Here is a 26,470-nt window from a genome sequence, read left to right as displayed (position 1 = left end):
TATCAGAGGATCCTAAGAAGCGACAGGTTCCGACTCCGGAGCCCTCTCCCAGCAGAAAAACCCTCCGCAAGAGCACCTGGCTACCGCGCCTGCGTAGCCGGCAAGCTCCACAGCGCACGCGCTTCGATGCCGTTCCGCCCACCGGTGACGCAAAGTACACGTAGGCGGGGGCTGCTTCTAGGGAACTGCTAGATCGGGATCCCAGCGTAAAGGGGGACCGGGGCTAGAGAGCTGAGCCCTCGGTGGGTGGTCGCTCTCTCTTTCTCTCTCACTCCCGGTACTCCACTGCCTCCGCAGAGGCGCTGAGGGCGTCGTGCAGGGTAAGCGGGGCCAGCGGGATGTGCTTGCCCGGGGTGACTGACTGTGGTGGGTCTTCCAAGCTCGAGTGACGGGGTTCCCTGTGGTGCGGATCCAAGTGCCTGGCACCTCCCTGAGCTAGGTGGCAGCTCCTAGGGGAGGCCTCAGGATCACTTGCGCCCCGGGTGCTCGCCCCTTGCTTCCTTTGCATCTCGGCTGCGTGGCCCTCGCACGTTTGCGCTACACGGTTGGGCAGTGTTGTGAGCTATCCTGTAGGCCAAGCCGGAGGGGTCTGAGACCGAATGCAGCCCAACTGCCCCGCGCCATCCATTCATTCGACTGGTGTGTGCTGACCCGCCCCCAGCAGAACCAGACCCAGGCCCCTCCCCTCCTGCACTGCACAGTCCGGCTAGGAAGCTGAGGAAACCAGGGAAATCCTGTGTTCCGATTGTACCGAAGGTAGGACCGAAGGTGACCGAGAAAAGCCAGCCGGGGGTCGGGGTGGTTCTGCCTAAGTTGATGTGTGGCCACAGGTGCTTCAGGCTAAAGGAGGGAGAGGTCCTGATGTAGACACCCAGAATGATGGAGAATCAGAGCGAACAGGTTTTTATTTTAAGAGCAGCGGGAAGTAACTGGGTGGTTTTGAGACTTCATTGCTGAGTAGGTTACAGCAGACAGAGCCTTTCACACCGAGTCTGCCCAAAGGAATCAATTGCCCGAAAATACCGGGGCCTTTTATGTCTTTGCAGGCACTTGTACCCCACGGTCATGTGTGGTAAGCCATACATCCTACATGACAGGGCGTATAGCGAAGCCTTATAGCCATAGCAGGAAATTCAGACACCTGCGATGGGGAGCTCCCCCAGGGAGAGGTAGAACGTGATTATAGGGGCTCTCCTGAGGCGCTGCAGAGCCATGGAGGGGGCTGAATGGCGCTGAGGGGAGGTTTCCCTATTCTTGTTACCAGTGAACTAACAATGTAGCCCTTTAAAAATGCAGCAAGCATAATGGTAAATCTAAAAATTGAGGGGCTTTTGTCTCTCTCCAGAAGGAGCGTAGGCTAATATGGTGGCCCTTTTGAGGCCCTCCTGGAGCCTCACAGAATCTGAGAGGTGGTGCACTGTTCTTTGTGTGCATAGGTCTGAGGTAGGTACCGGCCCACCGGCGTAGCAACCTGCAAAAGACACCAGGAGGCCGTCCTCACAGGACTGACTGTTCCTGTGTGGGGTTTTCCTCTTCTCCAAGAAAAGATTTTTCTACAACCACCAGAAGAAGAAATCAGTGAGGCTTTGTTAGCGGGCTTTGATTTTTGGACACATTTAGTGTGTGCAGCTGTCGTTTGTGTTCATGGCTTCCTGTACTTCAGTGTGAACCTCGAAAAATCTGGCTGATGCCAGTTCAAATCAGAGGCTACATATTCCATAGCCCCTCCTAACGCCACACCTACATTCTCTGACTCCAGCCTCTACCTAACAGGAAGTGGACCTGTCCAAGCTACCTCTGTTTGCCCCTGCATGCTGCTTCCTGTTCTACTTCCTGCCCATTCCCTGCCTGGCTTTCCTTTGCCTGTTGCTTGCATTTTTTTTTTCTAAAAAAAAAAAAAAAAAAACCTCTGTTCTGTAAAGTGCCAACTAAGGTTGAGTTGTTTCCTTGGTAAGCCTTTTGGGAGTCTGATCAGTATACCACCACTGGATGTTAGACATGGCTACAGATTGTGGTTGGTCCTTCCTGCAAGTACCTTAGCTATGGCCAGACACTTCAGTACAACAGAATAAAGTGAGTGTGTTTGGAGTTGGGCCTCTGAGACACGGAGGTGCCTGTGGACCAGTCTGTCCTGTGCCCCCTGGATATGGTGTTGTGTTTAGGTTGTTACTGTCATCCTGAGCTGGCTGATATGTAAATGTAATGATTGTAGCTCTGTGAACTCACATGTGTTGTCGGGCTGTCTAAAGAAGAATCTTGTATTTACTGGTTGGGTGTAGGGCACTCAGGACACGTGGTGAAGACATTCAGGCTGAGAAGGCAGTAGAATTGGACAGTTGGACAAAATTGGCTTACTTAGTGACTGAGCATTCTGGGAATGGGTAATGGTATGTATAAAGGGCCTGGGACAGGAAACTGGGTTTTCAAGGCAAAAGGAGGCCCTGTGTTCTTGGAATGCACGGACGGGGATAAAAGGAGGGAATAAGTGGCAAGGGCCCGGCCTCAGCAGCTGATGGGGTGTGATCTTGAGAGCAGTGGGTAGCTTGTTGTAATAATGAGCGGCGGGGCTGCATCCCCAGCACCCGGCCGCCCGCATGGCTTATGCCCAAAATAATTACACGGAAACTGTATTCTTTTAATCACTGCCTGGCCCATTAGTTCCAGCCTCTTATTGGCTAGCTCTTACATATTGATCTAACCCATTTCTAATATTCTGTGTAGCACCATGAGCTGGCTTACCAGGGAAGATCTTAACCTGCGTCTGTCTGGAGTGGGAGAATCATGGCGACTCCTAACTCGGCTTCTTTCTCCCAGCATCCTGTCTGTTTACTCCACCCACCTAAGGGCTGGCCTATAAATGGGCCAAGGCAGTTTCTTTATTAAATGAAAGTAATTCCTCCATCATTTCCCCTTTTTCTGTTTAAACAAAAAAGAAAGGCTTTTACTTTAACATAGTAAGATTACATATAGCAAAACAGTTATCAAGCAAGAATTACAGTTATAATATTTATATCTATTTTATCATAACTAAGGAAAACTATAACTATCTATCCATTCTTCAACTCCATCAAAGACTCCAGAAGGATATAATATTACCTAAGCAAACAAGAGATCCAAAACTCTAGAAATGACAGAAATCTCACTGCCTGGACAGTCACCCAAAGTTCTTTTGTACTGTTGGGGCATCCATCTTCAGCCTACAGGCCCATAGTATCCAGCAGACATTTTCATGAAGCAGGAAATTCCAAAGACAGTTCAGTCATTTTCTGCTGTGTCCTGCAGACTGCCTCGCCGACTCTTTCATGAGTCAGGAACCCCGAAAGATCATCTCACCTTTAGGCAAGTTTAGCAGTCCTCTCTCTGCGGGTTCTTTGTGTCCAGTTTATGCATCAGTCCATGCAAGAGCAGTTTCTTGCCCAAATGGCTATCAAACTCCATAAGGAGCCTCTTGGATGCCCATCTTCCTCTTGAAGTAGATTGGTGCTGCCAGGAGCAGATGTGTCTCATTATCATGAAAAGCCCTAAGTTATTAAAATATTTAAAATGCCATATTCTGTAGTCTTTGAAAGATATGAAGAATGTCTAACTGAAATATATCTCTATATATCTAGAAAATCTAACTAACATGACTATAAGCTTTACTATTATTGATGATTATCCATTAACAACCTATATTTTCTAATTATACATTACATTTTTAAAATGAACTTTACAATCACAATACCTTAATAAAGAGCAGAAACACATATACATATAACAGAATTGACCTTAAAATCCATACCAATGCAAATTATTCATACCTATATCATTTCCCCCTTTAAATGTAAAAGAACATTTATAAACAATATTTGGGAATATGGGCGCAGTTTTTTCTCTCCAAACTGCTTCCTGCTGAATGGGGGCGCTGTTATTCAGGTCTTTCATGGTATAACCTGTGTGCCAGGTTCATCTCAGTAGGCAGTTGAGTGAAGCAATTTTTTGAGGGTGTTCACAGCAACCTTTCAGGAGGGCGTGGTCTATCATACCATATTGGGATAGAAGCAATTAACAGGGTCTCGTCCTCTGTGAAAACAAAAGAAGACCCTCTCCAAAGCATCATATCCTTAGACCCATATTCTGAAATCATAATACCCTTATATCCATTCTGGTTTAGCTTGGCAGCCCGTATAATGAAATGTCTCTCTGCAGTTAGCTCCTTTACAGTCAAAAATTTTAAAGAAAACACAATAATACAAAGAATCCAGACTCTCTGTGAATTTTCCATTTTTACGTGGCTTATTTTTCTCTATTTCTTTTAATCTATAACTATCTGTACTCTGTCTCTTTAAAGACTTTACCCTTTTTTTTAAACCATTAACTTTATTCTCTATATTTGTTTCTTCTCTCTCTAGCCTACGTACAGTCACCAACACTGTGATCTTTTATGTCTGACTCTGTTTTATTGTGAATCTGTAATTTTTTTACTATCCAGGAGCATTTCCTAAAATGTTAAGCACTTCTTAAAAATTTAAGTTGCACCACGTACAGATAATACGGTACCGCCTGTGTCCTGCTCAGTCTAAACCTTAACTGCGCTGTTATTATGGTAATTATGGTAGTTCCTGCCTGAGACCAGCAGAGTTCCTCATGGTGGAGTTGAGCTGCTCCTGCCTCAGAGCCATTTGGTGCCCCTGAGCCACTCACAGTTCCAGACACAAAGCAGACCACATTGCCATCAAGCAAGCCATAGCACTTTACTCCAAATGCTCCATTCAAAAGCTCTGTCTCCTGCAGGAGCCAGACAGAGATCGTGATGGCGACACAGCCCAGAAAGCCGGCATTTTAAAACAGCCAGTTTTTTCCTGTTGTTGAGTCAGGACAATTTCTTTGCCGCACGCAACCCACAAACAGCAAAAAGCTGTCTTAAATTCTCTCTGTGTCCTTTTTAAGCCCTCTCAGGTTTTACGTGGAGTTCATTAGCACGTTGGGTGCCACTCTGTTGTAATAATGAGCGGCGGGGCTGCATCCCCAGCACCCGGCCGCCCGCATGGCTTATGCCCAAAATAATTACACGGAAACTGTATTCTTTTAATCACTGCCTGGCCCATTAGTTCCAGCCTCTTATTGGCTAGCTCTTACATATTGATCTAACCCATTTCTAATATTCTGTGTAGCACCATGAGCTGGCTTACCAGGGAAGATCTTAACCTGCGTCTGTCTGGAGTGGGAGAATCATGGCGACTCCTGACTCGGCTTCTTTCTCCCAGCATCCTGTCTGTTTACTCCACCCACCTAAGGGCTGGCCTATAAATGGGCCAAGGCAGTTTCTTTATTAAATGAAAGTAATTCCTCCATCAGTAGCTCTCAAGTGCAGTGGGACCAAGTGAGACAAAGGAAGGCAGGAGCTGGACTGGCGAGGGAAGCTTACTCCTTGGCACCTGCCCAGAGAACCTTTCTGAGCCCTCTGTGGGACAGGAACTGGGGGCGGTGATTTGTCTTGTTTTCTTGCCCCACTTTGGGCCTCTTCGCTGGGCCTGGGGCGCAGGGGCAGTGTTTATGTGCCCTGAGCTAACAGTATTTGAGTGTGGCCAGAGGTGGAACCAAGGAAAGCCTGCTCTGTGTGCAGTGGCATCCCACCTCTCTTCCACCTGGACCGCCTTAGGATGCAACAGGCCCTGCCTAGCGCAGCCACGGGTTCCTTCTGCCCGCCATTGCCCCTGGTTTCCAGGCGATGTGTCCTCTGCCCATCTACAGAGCTTGTCTTCAGCTGATAATCTCTGTGGCTATTCTCAAACACACCGAATTTCCAAATGCCATTGTAATTCATGTGTTAGTCCTCCACGACCAGCCACCTTGCAGAGGAAGCCCTTGGAGGAACTAGCCTGCGCTGGTCACACAGTGCTGCCAGCAGGACACAAGTCCTTCTTGTAGCCCGTGCCACCAAGCCTCCTGCTCTTCTAGGATTAGCTGCTGTGTTTCCACAACTGATAAGAGTATGGGTGAAAAGACCGACAGACATCCCTTGAGGACAAGAGACGCATCGAGATGCAGGACCCTCACTTCTCATATTTTTAAGACTAGGAGCTACTAAAAAGAATTTAAATATCCAGGGATGATGGTACACACCTAGACTACTATCACTGAGGAGTCTGAGGCAGGAGAATTGAGGTTTGAGACCAGACTGGACTATAGAGCAGGAACCTGTCTCCAAAACCCTTTCAAAAAAATTTAAAATTAAATTTCAAAAATGAGTGAATGATTTTGTTTGGAGTATATTGGACCAAAATTTATGACATCAACTTAATTTATTTTATTTTTATAGAATGTTGGAGGCTTTGAAAGTACCAGACATAACTTACTCCCTCAACAGGAATGTTTCTTAGAAATGAAAAGTGACGTCCATTAAACACCCAGAAAAGTCAGGTCAATGTTTCACACTTGCTTCCGGTTCACTGCAGTTGTTTGAATGACCATTTTTAAGGCCCTGGGAAAGTAAATTGCTGAAATTACAATCTATGAATGGGAACGAGAGTAAAGATTGGAAGACTGGGGAGGGCATCTGGATCTGTCACCTGGAGTGACCTGTGGACACCGGGCTCTTTGATACCAGCAGCAGCATATCCCGTGGTTTGTTGGGAAGTTACTCAGTGTTCCGAACTCTCCGTTCTAGACCATCTCTTCCACAGTCATCAAGAAAATGAAATAACCCTTCTGACTTTGGGGACAGGGGTGCAGACCAGTCATGAGTTGCGTACTTTGTCCCCAGGCCTGGGGACTTCTGACACACTCTGTAGGCTACAACCTAATGTGATTTACCTAATTCTCCTTCCTTCAGCCAGCAGCAGCTACCCAGTTCCCGGCAGACTGAGAAATGAGAAAAATACCAAACCATGGGACTCTGCGGATGACGAAGGTGGCATACCCCCTCGGGCTGTGTGTGGGGCTGTTCATCTATGTTGCCTATATCAAGTGGCACCGGGCCACTGCTGCCCAGGCCTTCTTCACCATTGCTGGGGCTGCCTCAGGAGCACGGTGGACCCAGCAGGCCTTCAGCTCCCCAGGCTCAGCTACGCGCAGTCATGAGGTCTTCTATGGGATCATGTTTGACGCTGGGAGCACCGGCACGCGCATCCATGTCTTCCAGTTTGCCCGACCACCTGGAGGTATCTGTCTGACCATGAGTCATTATGGGCTCAAACGCGGGGTCTTGCCTTCTCCCCACTTAGGGCAAGGCTCTCAACTTACTTCAGAAGACAGTGGGCTTGAGCCCGTGCCCTAGACTAAACCTGTTACCATGAACTTATCAAGGCAGAGTTCAGCGGTAGAGCACATGAGAGGCCCTGGGTATGAGCACCAGACCACTTGGGGTGGGACTGGGGGTGCAGTTGCTAAGAGATACCCACGCAGTGGACACAAAGCCATGCACCTAAATTCCCCAGGAACCCAAGGCTGTCCTTATTCTCTGAGACCACCAGTGACTACCATTGATAGGCAGCTAGGCCCTAGAGGGCATTTAGTGGCCTGTGCCCTCCTGTGGCTGAACCTGAGATTTGGGCCATGTCATGATGCTGTCGGGAGATCTCAAGGCAGGAAACAACTGCAGACTCAGGCTCACGGGAGCCAGAGCCAGGCAGGTTAGACCAGTAGTAGAAACGTGGGCCGAGGCTTGCAGGACCTGCTGCTGCGGGTCCTAAGAGCCTGGCACGGCACTGAGAAGGGTCCTGTACCTCAGGCCCTACCTGCTTTCCCTCCCAGGAGTGGGAACTTAGAAGGTGGAGGCTTCTCTCCAGGACCCCTTGGCTGCCTGGCTCTTTACTCGGCTCTCCCATCTGTTGCCCTAAAATCTGCCCTCTCTGTGCATCTGACCTTCAGCTAACCAGCTTTCCAGCCCTCTGCTCTGCCCGATTCCATATCCAGGTCCCTAGTGACCAGACACTATCCTGGCATTGATTGCTCTGTCAGCATGAGAACCCTGGCACCTCTCTTGAAAGCTACTGTAGCCTGTTTTACTTGCTTATGATTTAATTATTAATTTTCATGTCTTTGGGCCAGAACTTTGCTTTACGAGAAAAGAAAAGGAAATGTTATCAAGGATAATTTAGATTAAAAAGTTTGTATCTATTTAAGGTGTTAAATTTTGACAGTTAATCTGACTATGATGGCGCATGCCTTTAATCTCAGCATTTGAGAGGCAGAGGCAGGTGGATCTCTGAGTTCGAGGTTAGCCTGATCTACATAGTGAGTTCCAGGACAACCAGGGCTACACAGAGAGACCTGATCTGAAAAACAATACCAATAATAATAATTTAACAGTTAATTCTTACTGACTCAACAGCATAAATGATGCTCTAGCCTTTTGTAATTTGGCTATTTATGCATTGATACCTTTATACTTATTGCAGTGGCTAAACATTAAATGCCAGATCTACTGACCTACCTCCAAAATTGGTTCTGAAACCAAATTAAACAGATGTGATTAGGAGAGTTTGCTTTGCGGTAGAACACTTTTCTACCGTGTCTGAGGCCCCAATCAATTTCTAGCACCAAATTAAAAATAAAAATAAATAGCCGGGCGTGGTGGCGCACGCCTTTAATCCCAGCACTCGGGAGGCAGAGGCAGGCGGATCTCTGTGAGTTCGAGACCAGCTTGGTCTACAGAGCTAGTTCCAGGACAGGCTTCAAAGCCACAGAGAAACCCTGTCTCGAAAAACCAAAAAAAAAAAAAAAAAAAGCCGGGCGATGGTGGCGCACGCCTTTAATCCCAGCACTCGGGAGGCAGAGGCAGGCGGATCTCTGTGAGTTCGAGACCAGCCTGGTCTACAGAGCTAGTTCCAGGACAGGCTCCAAAGCCACAGAGAAACCCTGTCTCGAAAAACCAAAAAAATAAATAAATAAATAAATAAATAAATAAATAAATAAATTTAAGGCAGTAATAACTATAATCAAATGTTTGTCTTCGAGAAACTTGTTCTAAAGAGAACAGTTTTGTGAAAAAGTTTTGTTCCTGCTTTTTTGGTCCTGTTTTTTTCTTCCTCAGTCTTCATATACACATATTCCTATTTTGGACTGGTGTCTTTGACCACAGGATGCATCTGGACACTTCCCTTGTGGCAATATAGTCCATCCCTCCTGACATCAGCTATCCAACTTCTTAAGAAAAGCAAACCTTCAAAAGCTTGTTCAAGGCCCGTATAAAGACAGTTTTTTAGAGTGACGGACGTCATTTTTATTTTACAGTTTAAGGTCATTTATCTTGTTAAATCAATAAGAATTATCTTAAAATTTAAGTAAGTTATCCTCAATAAGTTCAGGGTGCAAGTTGCTCATTTGTATTTTTGCAATGCTGGAATCAATTCCAGGGCTTCTAGGATGCTAGGGAGGCACATTCACCCCAGCCTGCCTCTGTGTATGTGTGTGTGTGTGTGTGTGTGTACATTCATATATTTAATAAAGGAAAGGTCTGGTGCAAGCTTTAGTCCTTTACTCAGATGAACTGGACAGCAAAATTTAAGCAAAAATAATTCCTTTTAATTGGCCTCCATGGTCGGGCCTGTGCTTTTAACATCAGCTGGTCTCCGTTGTAGATATTCATACTCCTTGTATATATTCATAATTACATCTTTTAAAAATGTTTCCTTTTAGAAACTCCCACCTTGACCCATGAAACCTTCAAAGCACTGAAGCCTGGACTTTCTGCTTATGCTGATGATGTTGAAAAGGTAACTACTACCATCTTGTGTTTGTCTCTTCTTCCAATGTCCTCTGGCTTCCTAGCTAACCCCTTTGACACTGGATCAGTTGGTCATCTTCTGCGAGAAAGGCACTGCCTGAGGAATGCTATATCCCGGAAGATAGAGAGGTAGGGAGAAACGCAGGTCTCACCCACCAGGGTGCTGATATCATGAGGCCCTGATCTTTACACAGTTCAGAAGCTCACACCCACAAACATACAGAAACATTATTTTGGGGGGCTGGAGTGATGGCTTAGTGGTTCAGAGCACTGACTGCTCTTCCAGAGGACCTGAGTTCAGTGTCCAGCGTCTTGCTACCACCTGTAACTCTAGTCCTATAGAATCCAGTGCCAACTTCTGGCTTCAGTGGGCATAACACACATGGGTTCAGACAGGGTACCGCAAGACTTGGCTGTGCAAGGAGAGGCATCCAGTTAAGACAAATTAAATTTCATTTTCATGTGCTTAGATTAATAAACTGGTGAGATTATTATTATTATTATTATTTTTAAAAAGCTGATTTGTAGAGCTGGGTAATGGTGGCGCACACCTTTAATCCCAGCACTCTGGAAGCACAGACGGATCTCTGTGAGTTCAAGGCCAGCCTGATCTACAAAAGCTAGATCCAGGACAGGCTCCAAAGCTACACAGAGAAACCCAGTCTCGAAAAACAAACAAACAATCCAGCTTGTATATAGGTGATATTCAGTGTCCTCCACTCCATGCCCTGCTTTCTCACGGAGCCTTTGAGCCTTCAAGAGCCGCTTTGTGTGTCCTTGGACAGATACTTGAGACTTGTTCCTGTTTTTATTTTGCATACAGTAGAGAGGGACAGTCTGTCTGACACAGACTTTATCATCCATATGCACAGGGCATCTTTGGGTGGATTTGTGGACTAAGTGTTCTAGATAAAAAGAAAGTAAGTTTTCCCTTTGTGCAGACTTTACCTATTACTGCTGCTTACCATGTGCCAAGCCACCCTTTGAGCTCTCTGGCAGGTGGTGTGACCCCTTACAGGAGTCATTCATGGGGCTCAGTTCTACAGGGACCATAGGATTTATTTGTTTCCCCATGCTCATGACATCTAAGGAAATCACGACCCTGTGAGGTCACCTAGTGAGGGGTGCTGTCTTAGTTAGGATTTCTTTCTATCTTTCTTTTTTTCTTTCTTTCCTTCCTTCCTTCCTTCCTTCCTTCCTTCCTTCCTTCCTTCCTTCCTTCCTTTCTTTCTTTCCTTCTTTCTTTGTTTTTCAAGACAAGGTTTCTCTGTAGGTTTACAGCCTGTCCTGGAACTAGCTCTTGTAGACCAGGCTGGCCTCGAACTCACAGAGATCCGCCTGCTTCTGCCTCCTGAGTGCTGGGATTAAAGGCGTACGCCACCATCGCCTGGCTTAGTTAGGGTTTCTGTTGATACAGTGAAACACCGTGACCAAAAAGCAAGTTGGAGAGAAAAGGGATTATTTGACTTTTCCACATTGTAGTCCATGATGGAAGCTAGGGAACTCAAGCAGGGCAGGAACCTGGAGGCAGGATCTGATGCAGAGGCCATCGAGGGGTGCTGCTTATTGGCTTGCCCTTCGTGATTTGCTCAGCCTGCTTTCTTACAACCCAGGACCACTAACTAGTCCAGGGATGGCACCACCCACAATGGGCTGAGCTCTCCCCTATCAATCACTAGTTAAGAAAATGCCCTACAGCTGGATCTTATGAAAATATTTTCTTTTTTAAGATTTATTTATTTATTATATATACAATGTTCTGCCTCCATGTATGCCCACACGCCAGAAGAGGGCGCCAGATCTCATTACAGATGGTTGTAAGCCGCCATGTGGTTGCTGGGAATTGAACTCAGGACCTTTGGAAGAGCAGCCAGTGCTCTTAACCACTGAGCCATCTCTCCAGCCCCCAGTATTTTCTTTTTTTAGTTTTTTGTTTGTTTGTTTGTTTGTTTTTTGGATTTTTCGAGACAGGTTTCTCCGTAGCTTTTGGTTCCTGTCCTGGAACTAGCTCTTGTAGACCAGGCTGGCCTCGAACTCCCAGAGATCCGCCTGCCTCTGCCTCCCGAGTGCTGGGATTAAAGGCGTGCGCCACCACCGCCTGGCCTCTTTTTTTAGTTTTTATTCTTCTCTTATACAATACATCCCAACCACAGTTTCCCCTCCCTCCACTCCTCCCAGTTCCCTCTCCCCCAAGAGAAAGGCAGGTTTCCGAGGGGCGTCAACCAAACATAGCACAAGAGGATACAATAAGACCAGGCAGAAAGCCTCACATCAAGGCTGGACAAGGCAAGCCAGTGCAAGGAAAAGAGTCCCAAAAGCAGGCAAAAGAATCAAAGACACCCACATCTTCCACTGTCAAGGGTCCCATTAAAAAAAAAAAAAAAAAAAAAAAAAAAAAGCCAACATCCATAACATACTCAGAGGACCTAACACAGATCCAAGACTGCCACTTCAGTCTCTGAGCCCCCTTGAGCCCTGCTTAGTTGATTCAGTGAGTATCCTCTACCCCTCTGCCTCCCACGGTTCCTCCTGCTCCTCTTCCATGGGTTCCCAAGCTCCAAGAGCAGGAGCTCAAGGAGACCTCCAACCTGGGCTCTCTCTCCACCTAATTTTTGACTGGGAGGTGTGGGGGGGTCTCTGCATCTGCTCCTATCAGCTGCCAGAGGAGGCCTCTCTGATGATGACTGGACCAAGCACTGATCTATGAGTATAGAAGAACATCACTAGGAATAATTCCATTTATTTATTTGTTTTTGCCAGTTGTGTTTGGTTCTCCCCTCTGTCTCTGGGACTATCCAGTGGAGGGCTTTTCTTAATTGAGTTTACTCCTTTCACCTGCCTCTAGCTTGTGTTGACACAGAACTAGCTAGGACAAGTAGTGACAGGCCAGGGCATAAGTCCTGCTCAAAGAGCATGGAAGTTACTCTAAAGGAGGCTCAGCCCCATGACTCCTGACCTATCTTCACCCGCCACATTCTTTGCCTGTCCTCTATGTCCTGACCCTTGTCTCACAAATGGTCAGTGCTGATGCAGTACTCCTGCTGATTTTGGAAACCAGAGAAAGGGACCAGGAGAGGGTTTGGTGGGTAAAAGCACTAGCTTCAGATTCCTGTGACCTGACTTTTAGTCCCAGAACCCACATAAAAAGCCCAGTGTGCTGAGTCAGCTAGCCTGTCGTAAGCCTGCAGCCGCAGAAGCAGGAGAGATCCTGCCCACACAAGGTAGAAGGTGGGAGCTGATTCATGGAGGTTGCCTTCCTATCTCTATATGAGAGCATGCACATGCGTGCACACACATCTCCCAAATTTAATTTTTAAATTAGATAATGTGTTTAGTACACATTTGAAAGGGGGGTGATAACTGGGGAGTGTGTGCACACACATCTTCCTAGTTTAACTTTTAAGTTAGATAATGTGTTTAGGACACATTTGAAAGGGTGGTGGTAACTGGGGAGTGTGTGTGACAGCCCTGCTTTGCTTTCACTTACATCCACAGAGTGCTCAGGGGATCCAGGAGCTTCTGAATGTTGCTAAGCAACACATTCCATATGACTTCTGGAAGGCCACCCCTCTGGTCCTCAAGGCCACAGCTGGTTTGCGCCTGCTGCCGGGAGAAAAGGCTCAGAAGTTGCTGCAGAAGGTAAGCTTAGCCATAGCCTGCACTGGAGGGTGGCTAAGGATCACTGAAACACTAACCCTGCTGGGCATGATGGTGCATACCTGTCAGCCCAGCACCTAGGAGGCCAACAAGACAGTCTCAAGCCAGAGGCCACTCTGGGCTACAGAGTGGGACAGGCACCAGCCTTCCAGATAGTGTCAAGCAGGCAGGACTTAGAAGTGTCCTGAAGAGAAAACAGTTAGGAATTGTCTGTGTGACATTTAAGAAAACAACTTTGGTTTAAAATTGTGTTGTGCTCCTGAAGGGCACCCCCAGGTGTATGAGCTGAGCTGGCGTCTTAGCCCAAGCTCAGATGTGACTGCCCAAGAGACCCTCAGTCTCTTCCCTAGTCCCCATACTTCTTAAGAGGCCTGGTGTCCCCAGACAGTCACTTACTGGGGATACATCCTCAACCCTAGAATGCATTTCTGATTTTCTTCCCATCCACCAAGTTTGGGAAGATACAGTTTCCCTCGACTTCTAGGCTGTTCTTATTCCGTTTACCTGTAAGATGGTGGCACAGCACACCTTCTTAGGACACAGGGAGGTAGGGGTGACAAGGTGCACTGAAGTTTCTATGTCCTTAGGAGAAAATGGAAACATACCCAATCATTCACACCTTCACCTCCCTCTGCCATTGCTCTAATGACCCATGTCCTGGATCAGTGGCCCCACCTATATTTACACAGGCCATATGAGTGGTCCCCAGGTTTAAGCCCTGACTCAGGGCTTCTTGCCCTTCATCTCTCAACCCAAAGCCAGGCAATGTTTGGGAACCCTGCAGGCTCAGTGCACGCCAACTCTCTCTAGACCATTTTTTCTCTCAGAACTGTCCTATCCCCAGCAGTTCAAGATGAGTACCTGGAATAGCATTTCTCTTAGCTACCCTAGAGCTATCAGCCAAGGACACGCCTAGAGAAGACCACAGAAGCTTAAAGCAGTTCAATCTTTGCCTCTCAGAACACCACAGAACCCTCAGTGTTCTGTCGCAGCCCGCTGAGCACACTGTGCCCTTGGAAGCTCCTATCTTGCTTCTAAAGAGTGAACGTATCCTCCTTGCCCTGGCTGGGGTGGAGAGTGAGACACTTGCTGTAGACCAAAGTAACCTCAAACTCCAGATCTCCTGCCTCAGCCTCCTGAGTTCTGACAAGTACACGTTCCGTCCAGCTCCACGTCAAGCTAAGAAATGTTTCTCTTTGTGTTTAGGTGAAGGAGGTATTCAAGGCATCACCCTTCCTTGTAGGGGACGACTGTGTTTCCATCATGAATGGCACAGATGAAGGTAGAGTGGACAAATGAGCATCTCATAAGTGCATGTCCCCATCAGACAAATGACTCGGTGCCGCCGCTGCCACCACCACTGCCGCCGCTGCTGCTGCATGGACTCCAGGACTGAGGCACTGTGGTTAGCCTGTCATGGTCCTGTTCGGTTTGTTAGGGACAGGATCTTATCTTGACCAGCTCCAAACCTGGTGCAGATGAAGCCCTCTGGAAGCAGCATTTAGAGAATGCCAGTTGCTGCCGTACTGGGAACATTGTGGTCACGTAGCTCGTTCTGAGACAGGCACTTGTGGTCCTCCCAGGCAGTGATTGTTTTTTTTTAAATATGACCTTAAGAGTGAGCATGTCTGGAGGGCAGAGGGGACATTGGATTCTCTGCCTGCCTCCTTCAGAAATGGAAGCTGGTGACAAAGTCCTGGAAGAGATACAGCGTTTGGTAATGTAGTCTAGGTCTTTAGTGTGTGCCTGAAGCCGCAGTGTTCTTAAGTCAGTTCTGCTCCTCCTGAAGGCTGGGAATGGCGAACAGTGCCCACGGTGCCCCTGAAATCTGGAAATAGGTAGCTGCCCTATGTGGCAAGAGTTAAAATGGGGTCTGGAGAAACAGCTGTTAAGATCACTTGCTACTCTTACAGAACCCAAATTCGGTTCCCAGCATCCATATTGTGGCTCACAACCATCCATAACTCTAGTTCCAGGGGCTCCAGCCCCTCCTCTGGCCTCCATGGCACCAGGCGCACACAGAGTCCACAGATATACATGTAGGCAGAACACCCATACACCAAAAATGCATTTAAATTTTTATTTAAAGGAATTGAAACGTCTGTGCCCTTCTCTTACAGGTGTTTCAGCATGGATCACCGTCAACTTCCTGACAGGTGCGTGTCCCTGGATGCCAGTCTAATGGCTCACCATCCCTGGGAAAGGAGGCCCCATTACCGTAACAGCCAGATTCAGTGTTGCTGGCCTGGAGGCAGACTGGGGTAGCGGCGTACCCAGACAGGTCAGGTGGTGTGAGCCCGTATGCATGCTCCTCATAGCTCCTCACGCCCTTACTCTTCTGTCAGCACAGCCCTCACCCAGCGTGCGCTGGGACCCTGACCTGTAGTTTGTTTCTGAGAAAAGCAGCGAATTGAGCCCAGTCAGGTCTTCAGATACCGGATGTAATATGAGTGCCAGTCACCCGTGCCAGAAGCGTCTGCCTCAGAGACGGGTCAGAAACAGATACGTGCCGGTAGTTTTCAGTGCGGCTACTGTACTGGAGAAGGGTACTGTGTCTGTATGTAGACAAAGAAGGGGTTTTCCTGGCAGGACTCACCAACTTGAGGGCAGAAAGGCACTGGTGGACAGGATAGGGATCGCTACCTCAGATGCTTTGGAAGAACAGTCTGAGATGGAGCTAGTCAAGGAGAATTCCTGACGGGAGAACCTGCATCAAACAGGGAAGTCGGTGTTCCCTGGGAGGTGAGGCTGGCCTTGTCAGAAGATAGGCCAAGTATGAGTTTCTGTCAGTGGTCAGAGTCTTACTGTCCATCAAAGCCACAGCTGGCAGAGTCACGACTCTTGGATACTTTTAAGTTGCAATTTTTTTAAGTAGTTACAGCAGCTTCCCTGCTCCTCACCCCTCCCATCCCACCAAAGGGCAGCTTCTGACCTCTCTTTGATCTTCCTGGTGTTCTCATATCCTCCCTAACACGGCAGCACTGTCTTTACTTACTGTGATCTAGGCAGTCTGAAAACCCCAGGAAGCAGCAGTGTGGGCATGCTGGATTTGGGCGGAGGATCCACTCAGATCACCTTCCTCCCGCGTGTCGAGGTAACCAGCCCTGCCTGCCTCACCAGGTGTGTGCATCTCAGTCAGGGAGCTGCAGCCACCCAGAGGAAGTCCCTCAGAGAAGGCCCCTTGGCCACTGGAAGGCGCTCCAAACCCCCCCACCCCGAGTTCTCACAGATAACTTCTTAGATTTTAACTCTATGCACTAAAAACCAAAAGAGAAACCTGCTCTTCAGTGAAGTGAAATCAAATGATACTCTCTGGGCTAGAGACTAGACACCTCCCATCCCCCACAAAGTTCCAGGAGCAAGAGTGGACAGTATGACTCATAGATGGGAGAGGGGTCAGCCTTCAAGATAAATGTTCTAAAGAGATAAAAACACTGGAATTTAATGGCATCTGCTATTTTAAACGCCTCTCTTGTCACCCACACTTTATTAACAATCACATCTATTTCCGTGGAATTGAGTGTGCAGTGCATACACATGTACACACCTAGTCACTGAAGCTGTGGTCAGAAGGCGCAAGATGCAGCTGGTCCGGTGTCCATCTGTAATCCCAGCACCGTGGAGGCTGAGGTTGGAGGATTAGGAGTTCAAAACTAGTCTGAACAAGCTAGCAGGTCCTTGTCTCAAAAGAACAATAATAAATAAAGTAAATAATAAATGCTGAGGGTGTTGCTCACTGGCCGAGTGCCTAGAAGCCCTGGTTTGATCCCTAATATGGAAAGAAAAACAGAAAAAAAGCTGCTCCTAATGGGAGAGCCATCGCTCTGGATGGTTTTGTTTTTTTGCCACTTGCTCCTCGCTCTTTCATAGCCAAAGACTTAATGGAAAGCTCCCTAAATGTCCCTGTTCTTCCAAATGATTCAGGGAGGAGGGCAGGGTCTTCTGGAAAGAGCAGGACCACCATAGCTTCGTGTTCCTCCCTAGGGTACCCTGCAAGCCTCCCCGCCAGGCCACCTGACAGCACTGCAGATGTTCAACAGGACGTACAAGCTGTACTCCTACAGGTGGGTCTGCCCCTCCTGATGCACCTCCCCCTGCTGCTTATGGTGGGACCATTTCCCCACATAGATGCCAGATCCCAGAATCCCCTATGCCAGTGACTGCCTGGGCCCTCCTCGTCCCGCCTCCCCTGCTTCTCTTCCCGCAAGCTTCATATTTACATTTACCGTAAAATCTCATCCTTTGTGCTTGCTCTGTTCTACTTTGGGGGACTCTTGGAAAAAGACTCGAGATGAGGAGTTGGCCGCCTGCTGACCACGTGGCATGTGCAGAACCCCATAAAGACAGATGGGATCTGTCTCCTTTGCTGCCGTGTACACAGCTCACAACAGGCTCTCGGTTCAGTTACTTCATGCCTCGGCCTTAGTGTAAGGCTTATAGAAGAAGCAGGAACGCCTTTCTTGCTCTCACTGAACCCAGGCAGGTGCATGTGTTGCCCAGCCTCACCAGGATTTGTCTCCACAGCTACCTGGGGCTGGGACTGATGTCGGCACGACTGGCTATTCTGGGTGGTGTGGAGGGGAAGCCTGGTGAGTAGAACACTTGCTCTAGGCTCTGCCCTACTCCCAGCGCCTCCCCTTCCCCTCTGCCACACAGCAGCGAATCAGCCACTGCTTACCCAGCCAGCGTGGGTGGGATAGAATATGGGATGATGTGTTTACCCATGTACAGTCTTCTAAGTTATCATTCGTTGAAGAGATGCTAGGAGGTTGCTAGAGAGGTGGCTCGGTGGCTAAGAGCACTGGCTACTTTTCTAAAGGACCCAGGTTTGATTCCCAGCACACACATGGCAGGCAGCTCTAGACTGTCTGTAACTCCAGACCCAGCTGATCTGATAGCCTCATTTAGCTCCCACAGATACTGTATATATGTGTTATACCCACATACATGCAGGCAAAACACCCAAGTACATAAAATAAAAATAAGGGAGTTTTGCCGGGCGGTGGTGGCGCACGCCTTTAATTCCAGCACTTGGGAGGCAGAGACAGGAGGATCTCTGTGAGTTCGAGGCCAGCCTGTTCTACAAGAGCTAGTTCTAGGACAGGAACAAAAAGGGAATTTTTTAATTTAAAAAAAAGAAGAGATAATAGCAAAATAGTTTCTGAGCTGTATCACCTGCACTTAGGATCAGCTCTTACCCAGCTTTCTGTCACCCGCAGTAGCTGAGACAAATGACTAAGGAAGGAAAGTTTGATTGGCTTATGACTTTGGAGGTTTAAGTTCACGATCACTTAAATACGTTGGCTTTGGGCCTGTGGTGAAGCAGGATGGCATCATGGTGAGAGTGTGTGGCAGAGGACATTGCTCACCTGGCAGACAACAGGAGGCAAAGGAGGAAGAACGTCGGGCTCCAGTATTCCTACAAGAAGATGCCCCAACTTCCTCCTCTAGGCTCCACCTACCAAGGGTTTCACCCCATCTCAGTAGTGCTAAAGACTGGACACAATCCTTCAGCACATGGCTTCTGGGCCTAGTTCATGCTGTGCAGTACAGATTCACTCTGTAGCATGGTAACACCTGGTGGCCCCTGTCCTTGCCTTCCTACCAGTTACTGCCAGCCCTGGCCATCAGTAAAACTGTGACAATCTCCTCCAAATAGGGTCATTGTGATAACTGATAAAATAGCACTGGGCCCAATGTATCTGGAACCCCAGATGCCCAGGGGACACGAGCTGCTGCGTTTCACCAGGGCCAAGTGAGATTGACTGCCAGTCCTGTGACAGGTCAGGAGTTCTCTCCAGCCGGCCTGGACTGTCCTGGGAGACAGGTCCCATTGTCCCCCAGCACCCTATTACAGCCTGTAGCATTCTCGGTCAGACTCCACCCAGTCCTCTAAGCTCTGTCTGATGGACACGGCACCATTTTGTTCTTCCCCTTCACGATTATCTGTTTCAGCTGAGAATGACAAGGAACTGGTCAGCCCCTGTCTGTCTCCCCGATTCAGAGGAGAGTGGGAACATGCCGAGACCACCTATAGGATTTCAGGACAGGAGGCAGGTAGGTGGCACTGCTGTCCAGGCTCCTGAGGGTCAAAGGTAGTCTGCTCCCTCTGTTCCTTTTCCACATTCCTCTAAAAAGCAGACAGCAACACAGACAAGACTGTCCCTTCCCCTAGAGTGTGGGCAAGCAAGAGCCATGGCAGGACTGCGAAGGCTTTTGTCGAGAGCTGGGTCCTCCTCTGGCTACGTCCCTCTTCGGGGTCTCTGCACAAAGTCTCCTTGTCTGTCACCAAACACTTGTAGCCAAATAGCCCAATTTCCCAACAAGCCTCCAATGAGGAAGGAACTGGCTGCCTTGGGGTCTGAGACAAATGACCACGTTTGGGCTCCTGGCCCAGAAACTCTGCTCTGACCAGTTCTGTGCGGAGAGAAATGAAGGCTGCTTCCTGCCAGTGTCCCAGGACACACAGCCTCTACCACCCTGTCACCGGCCCTCACCCTGCTCTTGTTATTCTGGGTCCTTTTATTTTCTTCTAGGAGAAATACTGGGCTGTTGTTCCCAGGCTGGACACAAGACGTGCGCATATCCGCCTTGGGTGTGTGGTCAGCCTGGTTCTGTGTCAGTTTGCATGGATGGCAGCTGCATCTCCTACGTGCTTTGGGCTTGCCGACTTTGACTGTGTTCTCTTACCTTTTGCAGTGGACCTCTTTGAGCTGTGTGCCAGCAGGGTGTCAGAAATCCTCAGAAATAAAGTGCACAGGACAGAAGAGGCGCAGCATGTGGACTTCTATGCTTTCTCCTACTACTATGACCTTGCGGCGAGCTTTGGCCTTATAGGTAAGGGCCAGGGCAGTCTGGGCAGGGGGCCAATGCTAGCCATTAGCAGTGTTGTTGGTCTAGGTGAATGAGTAGGCTTAGGAGGTAATGCAGTAAAGAGGCAGGACGTTACAAGCCCCTTCTCAGAGCTAAGTTAGTTCTTTTAAGCCAGCTAGTAAAATCGAAATTATCTGCTGTGAATACAGATCCTGCTAGAAGGTGGGGTTTGCTCTGCGCTCACTCTCTGTGGTTTACTGCCTGCCCTTGCCCCTGTAGCATCTGCTCAGGAACCACTTGGGATGGGTAGCCACATGCTCTCTTCCTGAGGAAGAGATTAGACCTGCAATAAGGGTCTCATCTTGGCCTAAGGACCTAAGACAGGATATTCAGTCAGCCAGTGGAGTTAGCAGAGACTGACAATGTCTATCCTATCCAACAGATGCAGAGAAAGGAGGCAGCCTTGTAGTCGGAGACTTTGAGACGGCAGCCAAGTATGGTGAGTGGTACTGCACTTGTCAGGGTGATGGTCGGGGGGATGGGAACAGAGGTCATTGCTGTGAATACAGATCCTGCTAGAAGGTAACATTTGCTCTGGGGTGCGCAAGGCCAGAGCTGCTGGGTTCAGCCCTTATTCTGTCCATCAGCTGGTGCTGAGAGTATGGAAGGGCAGCGCCCACAGTGTTCTAGGACCACCCAGGGCCTCAACCCCAGATACAGCTTCTCATTGGAGGGTATCCCCAGATAGTTCCAGAGCCACCTCAGGGTTCCCAGATACCAGTTCCCTCATCTCAAATCTCTGATCCCTTTTCCTTGCTACCAAAGTAACCCCAAGAGAATCAGTCTTCCCTGAGATGGTCACAGCCACTTCATGATGGTCAGATGACCTGAGGAACTTAGTTCCAGGACAGTGGAGCTGCTATGGCAGCATCTTGAGTCTTTCTTCGCCCCCCACGCCCTTTCTGCACCCGTTCTAGGCCACACCACACTGGCACCCAAGACTAAATGTCATGTCCATATTCAGCTCTTCTTGTTGCTGCTCCCAGTTTGCAAATCAGAGCAATTAAGCTTTGTGTATGTCTCCATAGGAAGTTCCTTCTCCCTCTCCCACCCTCCCATGCTAGAAAACATGTCGTTTTTATGCTTTTCTGCCACTTTTTAGCTTTTCCCTGGACATTAGTTATCTAGATGGATTTGTCCTCTATCAAGAATAGATTCTGGGAGCTTATAAAAATGGTGTAAGTGTTTGCTGCACAAGCATGAGGATCTGAGTTCAAATCCCCAGAATCCACATAAAATGAGGGTGTGGTTGCCTGTGCCTTCAAAGCCCAGGCTGTGGGGGAGAGGACAGAAAGATCGAGGCTTGCTGGTCACCAGCTGAGCTTCAGGGTCAAATGAGAGACCTTGTCTCAAGGGAATAGAGAGTGACATATCAAGATGCCAGATGTCCTCTGTGCCCACACACAAGAGTAGATTTACAGTCAGCTTTAGTGCCATTTTCATGCTTTAGAAAGACTGGATCCTAGTGGATGTTGGTCTAGGAGGTGTCGAGGGTCTCCGATACAGGGATGGGGCTGGGGGTGATGGTTCCACCGCTAATTCAAGTTGCTCTTGGTCCTGACGTCCAGGCCTAGTGGACTGGCCTCTTGGTCTGCCAGTGGGGTGACCGCACTTCAGTGTGACAGTAAATCAGAAGTGAAGAGCAAGATGGGACCCCACGGCAGGTGGGGTCAGGGTCGCCTGCTCCCCACCCGCAGACTGTCTAGAACAGTGATTCTCAAACCAAAGGGGTCGTGACCCCTTTGACAAACCTCTATCTCCAAAAATACTTAACTGTGATTCATAACAGTAGCAAAATTAGCTGGGTGGTGGTGGCGCACACCTTTAATCCTAGTGCTTGAGAGACAGAGGCAAGTGGATCTCTGTGAGTTCGAGGCCAGCCTGGTCAACAGAGAAAGCTCCAGGACAGGCTCCAAAGCTACACAGAGAAACCCTGTCTCGAAAACAACAAAGTAGTAGCAAAGTTACTGTTAGGAAGTAGCATTGAAAATCATGTTCCTGTTGGGGTCCCCGCAACCTGAGGAATGTATTAAAGGGTGCAGCAGCACTAGCAGGTTGAGAACCGCTGCTCTAGAGCATGACCAGGGGTGGGCATCTCTCCCAGTGTGCCGCACCCTGGAGACACAGCCACCAAGCAGCCCCTTTGCCTGCATGGACCTCACCTACATCAGCCTGCTGCTCCGGGAGTTTGGTTTTCCCAAGGACAAGGTACTGAAGGTGAGCACTTCTTCCACCTGAGTTCCACATTCCACTCGTGGGTGGGATACTGGGAATCCTTGACCCTCCTGCTCCCACCCTTAAGAAACAGCCCAAAACTGTGTGTAGCCTCCTCAGCTCCCGCCAGATGCCACCCCGTCTCTTCAGCTCGGGCCTGTAACATTCTCTTCTCCTTTCCTTTCTCTTCTAGCTGGCTCGGAAAATTGACAACGTTGAAACCAGCTGGGCTCTGGGGGCTATTTTTCATTACATCGACTCCCTGAAGAGAGAAAAGATTCCTGCCTTGTAGCAGCCAAGCCCTAGTCCCCACCCTAGCTGGAATTCCAAGGCTCCCAACTCCTCTGTCCTGGAAGTGACGCCATAGAGGAGCCTGCACCTGGCTAGGACCCTCCTCTGTGCCTGCGGTGTCACCTCCTGCAGATTTGTCTGGGACCTGGCCCATCCGCTAGCCCTGCTACACCACACTAGCTGGGGCAGGGCCAGGATAGGAATGCTGCCTGGCCTGAGGCCATCTCCCCCCTTGCCTCCAAGTGGGCAGGGAGCCAGGTGGGACCCAGGACACAGGCTGAGATAGAGATGCAGCCCTGTTCTGTTCTTATCCCGGCGATTGTGGCTGCTTTTATGTATATCTGTAACACGGGTCTTGTTTTGTCTCCAGCCCCTGTTCCCCCATGAGCAAAGCCTTTTTCTGTCCTCCCTGAGTTGAGGGAGATGGAGTAGACTGGCCCAGACACAGGGCAATCTCCCGGGGACTGCATCTAGAGTGCGTCCATCCCTTCCTCAGGATAGACGTGACATTACCTGGAGGTCTGCTATTCCATCTCTGGATGGTATGGCATTAACTGATGTGGGGACACTGAGTAGGAAGAAGTGGGACGATGCCTCTTCATAGACCCGGTGTTCCAGCTTTGTAGAGCATGGGGTTAGGAGCGGAACTATGAGATGTTCAGGGTCGTGTGCTCAGGCACTACCCTGTGAGCTGTGAGTGCTTTATGTTAAAACTGAGCCCCCTTTCTGGACACAACTGTGTCCCAGTGAATGTATGACTGCTGTGAGCCACTTGCAGACCAGTGGGGCCGATCAGAACCATCCTGCCCCTTCCCCCACCCTTCTTACTGGGCTGCAGCTGGCTCCCTGTAGTCCCATCAGTGAATGTACAGTCTATAGAGTGAGCTGAGCCACTGCTGTTCTACTCTGAATAAAGGTTTACAAGGGTTTCTCTCCTTTGCCTCCTGAGTGAGCACCCAGCATTTAAAGCTTGCCCAACTGGGACAGCAAATGGTAGCAGTAACCAGCAACAGCAGCAGCAGGCCACCCAGGTGCCTAGACGATTTCAGGGGCTCCCTGTTCCAGCTGTCTGCTGAGCTCCTCCCTCTCCTGGAACATGGCTGACAGACTGGCTAGGGACAGCTCTGGGTACATCACCGCTAGGTCATTGTTCAACATTGATCAAGTTTGATTCTGGCATAGTCCTAAAGGGGTCACATGATGGGGAAAGGATGTGGGCTCACTGATAACCCAAATGCTCGCAACCCCCCGAGCCTATGGTTCACAAGGCTGGCCCTGAGAAATGCCTCCTACCCCCAACCCTTACACCAAGGGTGCCTCTTGGACTAGCCAGTGCACAGGAACGGAATTCTGCAGGCTAAGGGGGCAGTGAGCACTCCAACAAGCCAGCTCTCAGTTCTCTGCCACCTTTTCCGTACTGCTCAGGTCACTCCAAGAAGGTCTTGCCTCTTGATGGTCACATGACCCTGAAGAAACTGGGTCCTTGTACAGTGGAGCCTGCGTTGCACGACTGTAGCTGCCTTCTTGGGTGGCTTCTCACTACAGAAGCAGTAACTTCACAGGTGAAAGGTTAGAGGGAGCCTGGGTAAGACCTGACATTCCCTGGGGGAAAGGGTGGTCCATGGGACCCAAATTCCAAGGTAGGGAGACCCTAGAACCAGACCAAAGGAAGCCTAGTGGTCTCCCTAAAATAAAACCTTGAATTGGTTTGTGTCCAAATAAAAAGATAAAGCAGACTGGCAGTGATGATATATGCCTTTAATCCAAGAGGCAGGAGGATGTCTGTGAGTTCAAGGCCAGCCTAGTCTATAGAGCAAGTTCCAGGACAGGCTCCAAAACTACAGAAAAACCCTGTCTCAAAAAGAAAGAAAGAAAAAGAAAGAAAGAAAGAAAGAAAGAAAGAAAGAAAGAAAGAAAGAAAGAAAGAAAGAGATAAAGCAAGAAGGAGTTTTTCCAGATAAAAAGTCACCTGGGACCAGAGCCCAGAGGGTTTTGCTGAAGAAGACATGGAAAATCCTGTCCTTTCCCACACTGCACCGCTCACTCCTTGGCAGAGGCCCCATTGCCCCTTCTATAGCTAATGGCCTGAATGTTTAAAGACCTCCAGAGGCGAAGCATCAAACCCGCAGGATGGAATACAAAAGTGGACTCATTGCAGGTTAGTGATCTCACTCATGAAAAAGTAAACAGCTGGATACTGCCCAAACGAACACTAATAAACTGTGGGATATTCTTAGGCCCAGCAAACTGTGCAAGTCACTCTACTCTTGGCATCCTTCGTGATAATAAAGAGGACTTTATTGTTCTTTCTAAACAGCTGCATCACTCTGGCCTTGTACGCCTGTGGGCCTCACTGGGTCCACCCGACACCCCAAGCACCTCCTGCCGTGTCCCCTGCCCTACAGTGCTACTACTTGAATGATGGACACCCTGGCTGGATGCTGTGGTGGCTCCCATGCATCCCGCATTTAGATGACAGGACCTCCGGCTGTCCTGTTTGCATGCCCACGTATGCAATCCACTTGACACTGTCCGGTTAAGGACGTTAGCATTTTAAATGGAGTGCACATTGCCAGTTTCTTTACCCCACCGGTAACTGGGACTGGCTTCCCTCACCAAGGCAGCGATTGCCCATGGTTTGATGTTTGCCATTCTGGCAGTTGATAAAATGGGACTAATGATTCCTCTAATTTATCTTTGTTTTTAAGTGTCATTGTGTTTCCTGTGGAACATCTGTTAGTATCTACCGTTTATCAAGAACACTGGTCATTTTTTCCCCCTGATTTTAGGATCTTTACTAAAGAGATAGCCCATTGTGATGAGGTAGTTTTGTTTTTGTTTTTTTTTTTCTCTACTACCTACCCTTTTGATTTTATGGTAGCTTGTTAGTGTATATTGAAACTTTTTATTTAAACTGATCAAATCTATATTTACATACAAATTTATTGTGTGGCTTCCAGATTTCGCCATAATTTATAGAGGCTTCCTCACTTAAACAGTTGTAAAGTTCTGGGTTTGAGGTGTGGTGAGGGACAGTGTGCTTGCTGCGCATCCACAGAACCCTGACTGGGTCACTAGCCACACAAGTAGCCCTCATTGCCACTGGCAAGCTGGGCCCTCAGGCGCTCAAAGGATTCTCTAGTGAGTGAGACCTAGGGCCAGAGGCTTCCCTTCTCACACTAAGCCAGCCTGCTATCTCATTCCTTGTGGGGGAAAGAGTGACCTTATCGTTCCTGGTCACAGGAACACCCTAAAGAGTCAGTGATAAACTGAGCTCTGTTGGCGCACACCTTTAATCCCACATTTGAGAGGCAGAGGCAGGAAGATCTCTGAGTTTGAGGCCTGCCTGATCTACAAGAGCTAGTTCCAGGACAGGCACCAAAGCTACACATAGAAACCCTGTCTGGAAAAAGAAACAAACAAAAGAGACAGTCATGGTTGTAATGTGTTCTGTGATGCTGAGGAAAAGTCTGCACGACGAGAAACAACACCTCTAGGCCTAGCCACTCCTTTATCAGCCGCCAACCTTTAGTCCTTTCCTGTGCTGTTGGTTATAGAGACGAAGGTTTCTATGGCAGAGGGTGCTGCCTTGTAATCCTGCTGTCAGCTGCAGGTTTTGCATAGTTTCCCAGCAGAGAGTTCCCGAAAGGCTGTCTCCAGGAGCTGTCTGAAGGGTCGGAAGAGTGCCCAGCTCAAGCATGCCTGTTCTTCCACTGAGCCACCCCC

At 48.7% G+C, this 26,470-nt stretch overlaps 1 protein-coding gene across 1 annotated transcript; it reads left to right on the top strand.

Moving 5' to 3' along the window:
• The first annotated feature begins 170 nt into the window (after positions 1 to 170).
• Positions 171 to 24,569, top strand: Entpd6 (ectonucleoside triphosphate diphosphohydrolase 6). Its single transcript, XM_057781029.1, has 14 exons — positions 171 to 320; positions 6,815 to 7,142; positions 9,622 to 9,698; positions 13,205 to 13,348; positions 14,573 to 14,648; positions 15,487 to 15,522; positions 16,372 to 16,460; positions 17,351 to 17,430; positions 17,891 to 17,955; positions 19,322 to 19,423; positions 20,066 to 20,203; positions 20,622 to 20,678; positions 22,344 to 22,456; positions 22,647 to 24,569. Exons 2-14 carry the CDS (start codon positions 6,851 to 6,853, stop codon positions 22,743 to 22,745), a joined length of 1,368 nt encoding a protein of 455 aa, XP_057637012.1. The 5' UTR covers positions 171 to 320; positions 6,815 to 6,850; the 3' UTR covers positions 22,746 to 24,569.
• The last annotated feature ends 1,901 nt before the right edge of the window (positions 24,570 to 26,470 follow it).

This window comes from Chionomys nivalis, chromosome 9, assembly GCF_950005125.1.
Source record: "Chionomys nivalis chromosome 9, mChiNiv1.1, whole genome shotgun sequence".
NCBI classification, from domain to species: domain Eukaryota; kingdom Metazoa; phylum Chordata; class Mammalia; order Rodentia; family Cricetidae; genus Chionomys; species Chionomys nivalis.
The sequence above is the reverse complement of the archived record's forward strand: the minus strand, read 5'-3'. Positions and strand labels throughout refer to the sequence as shown.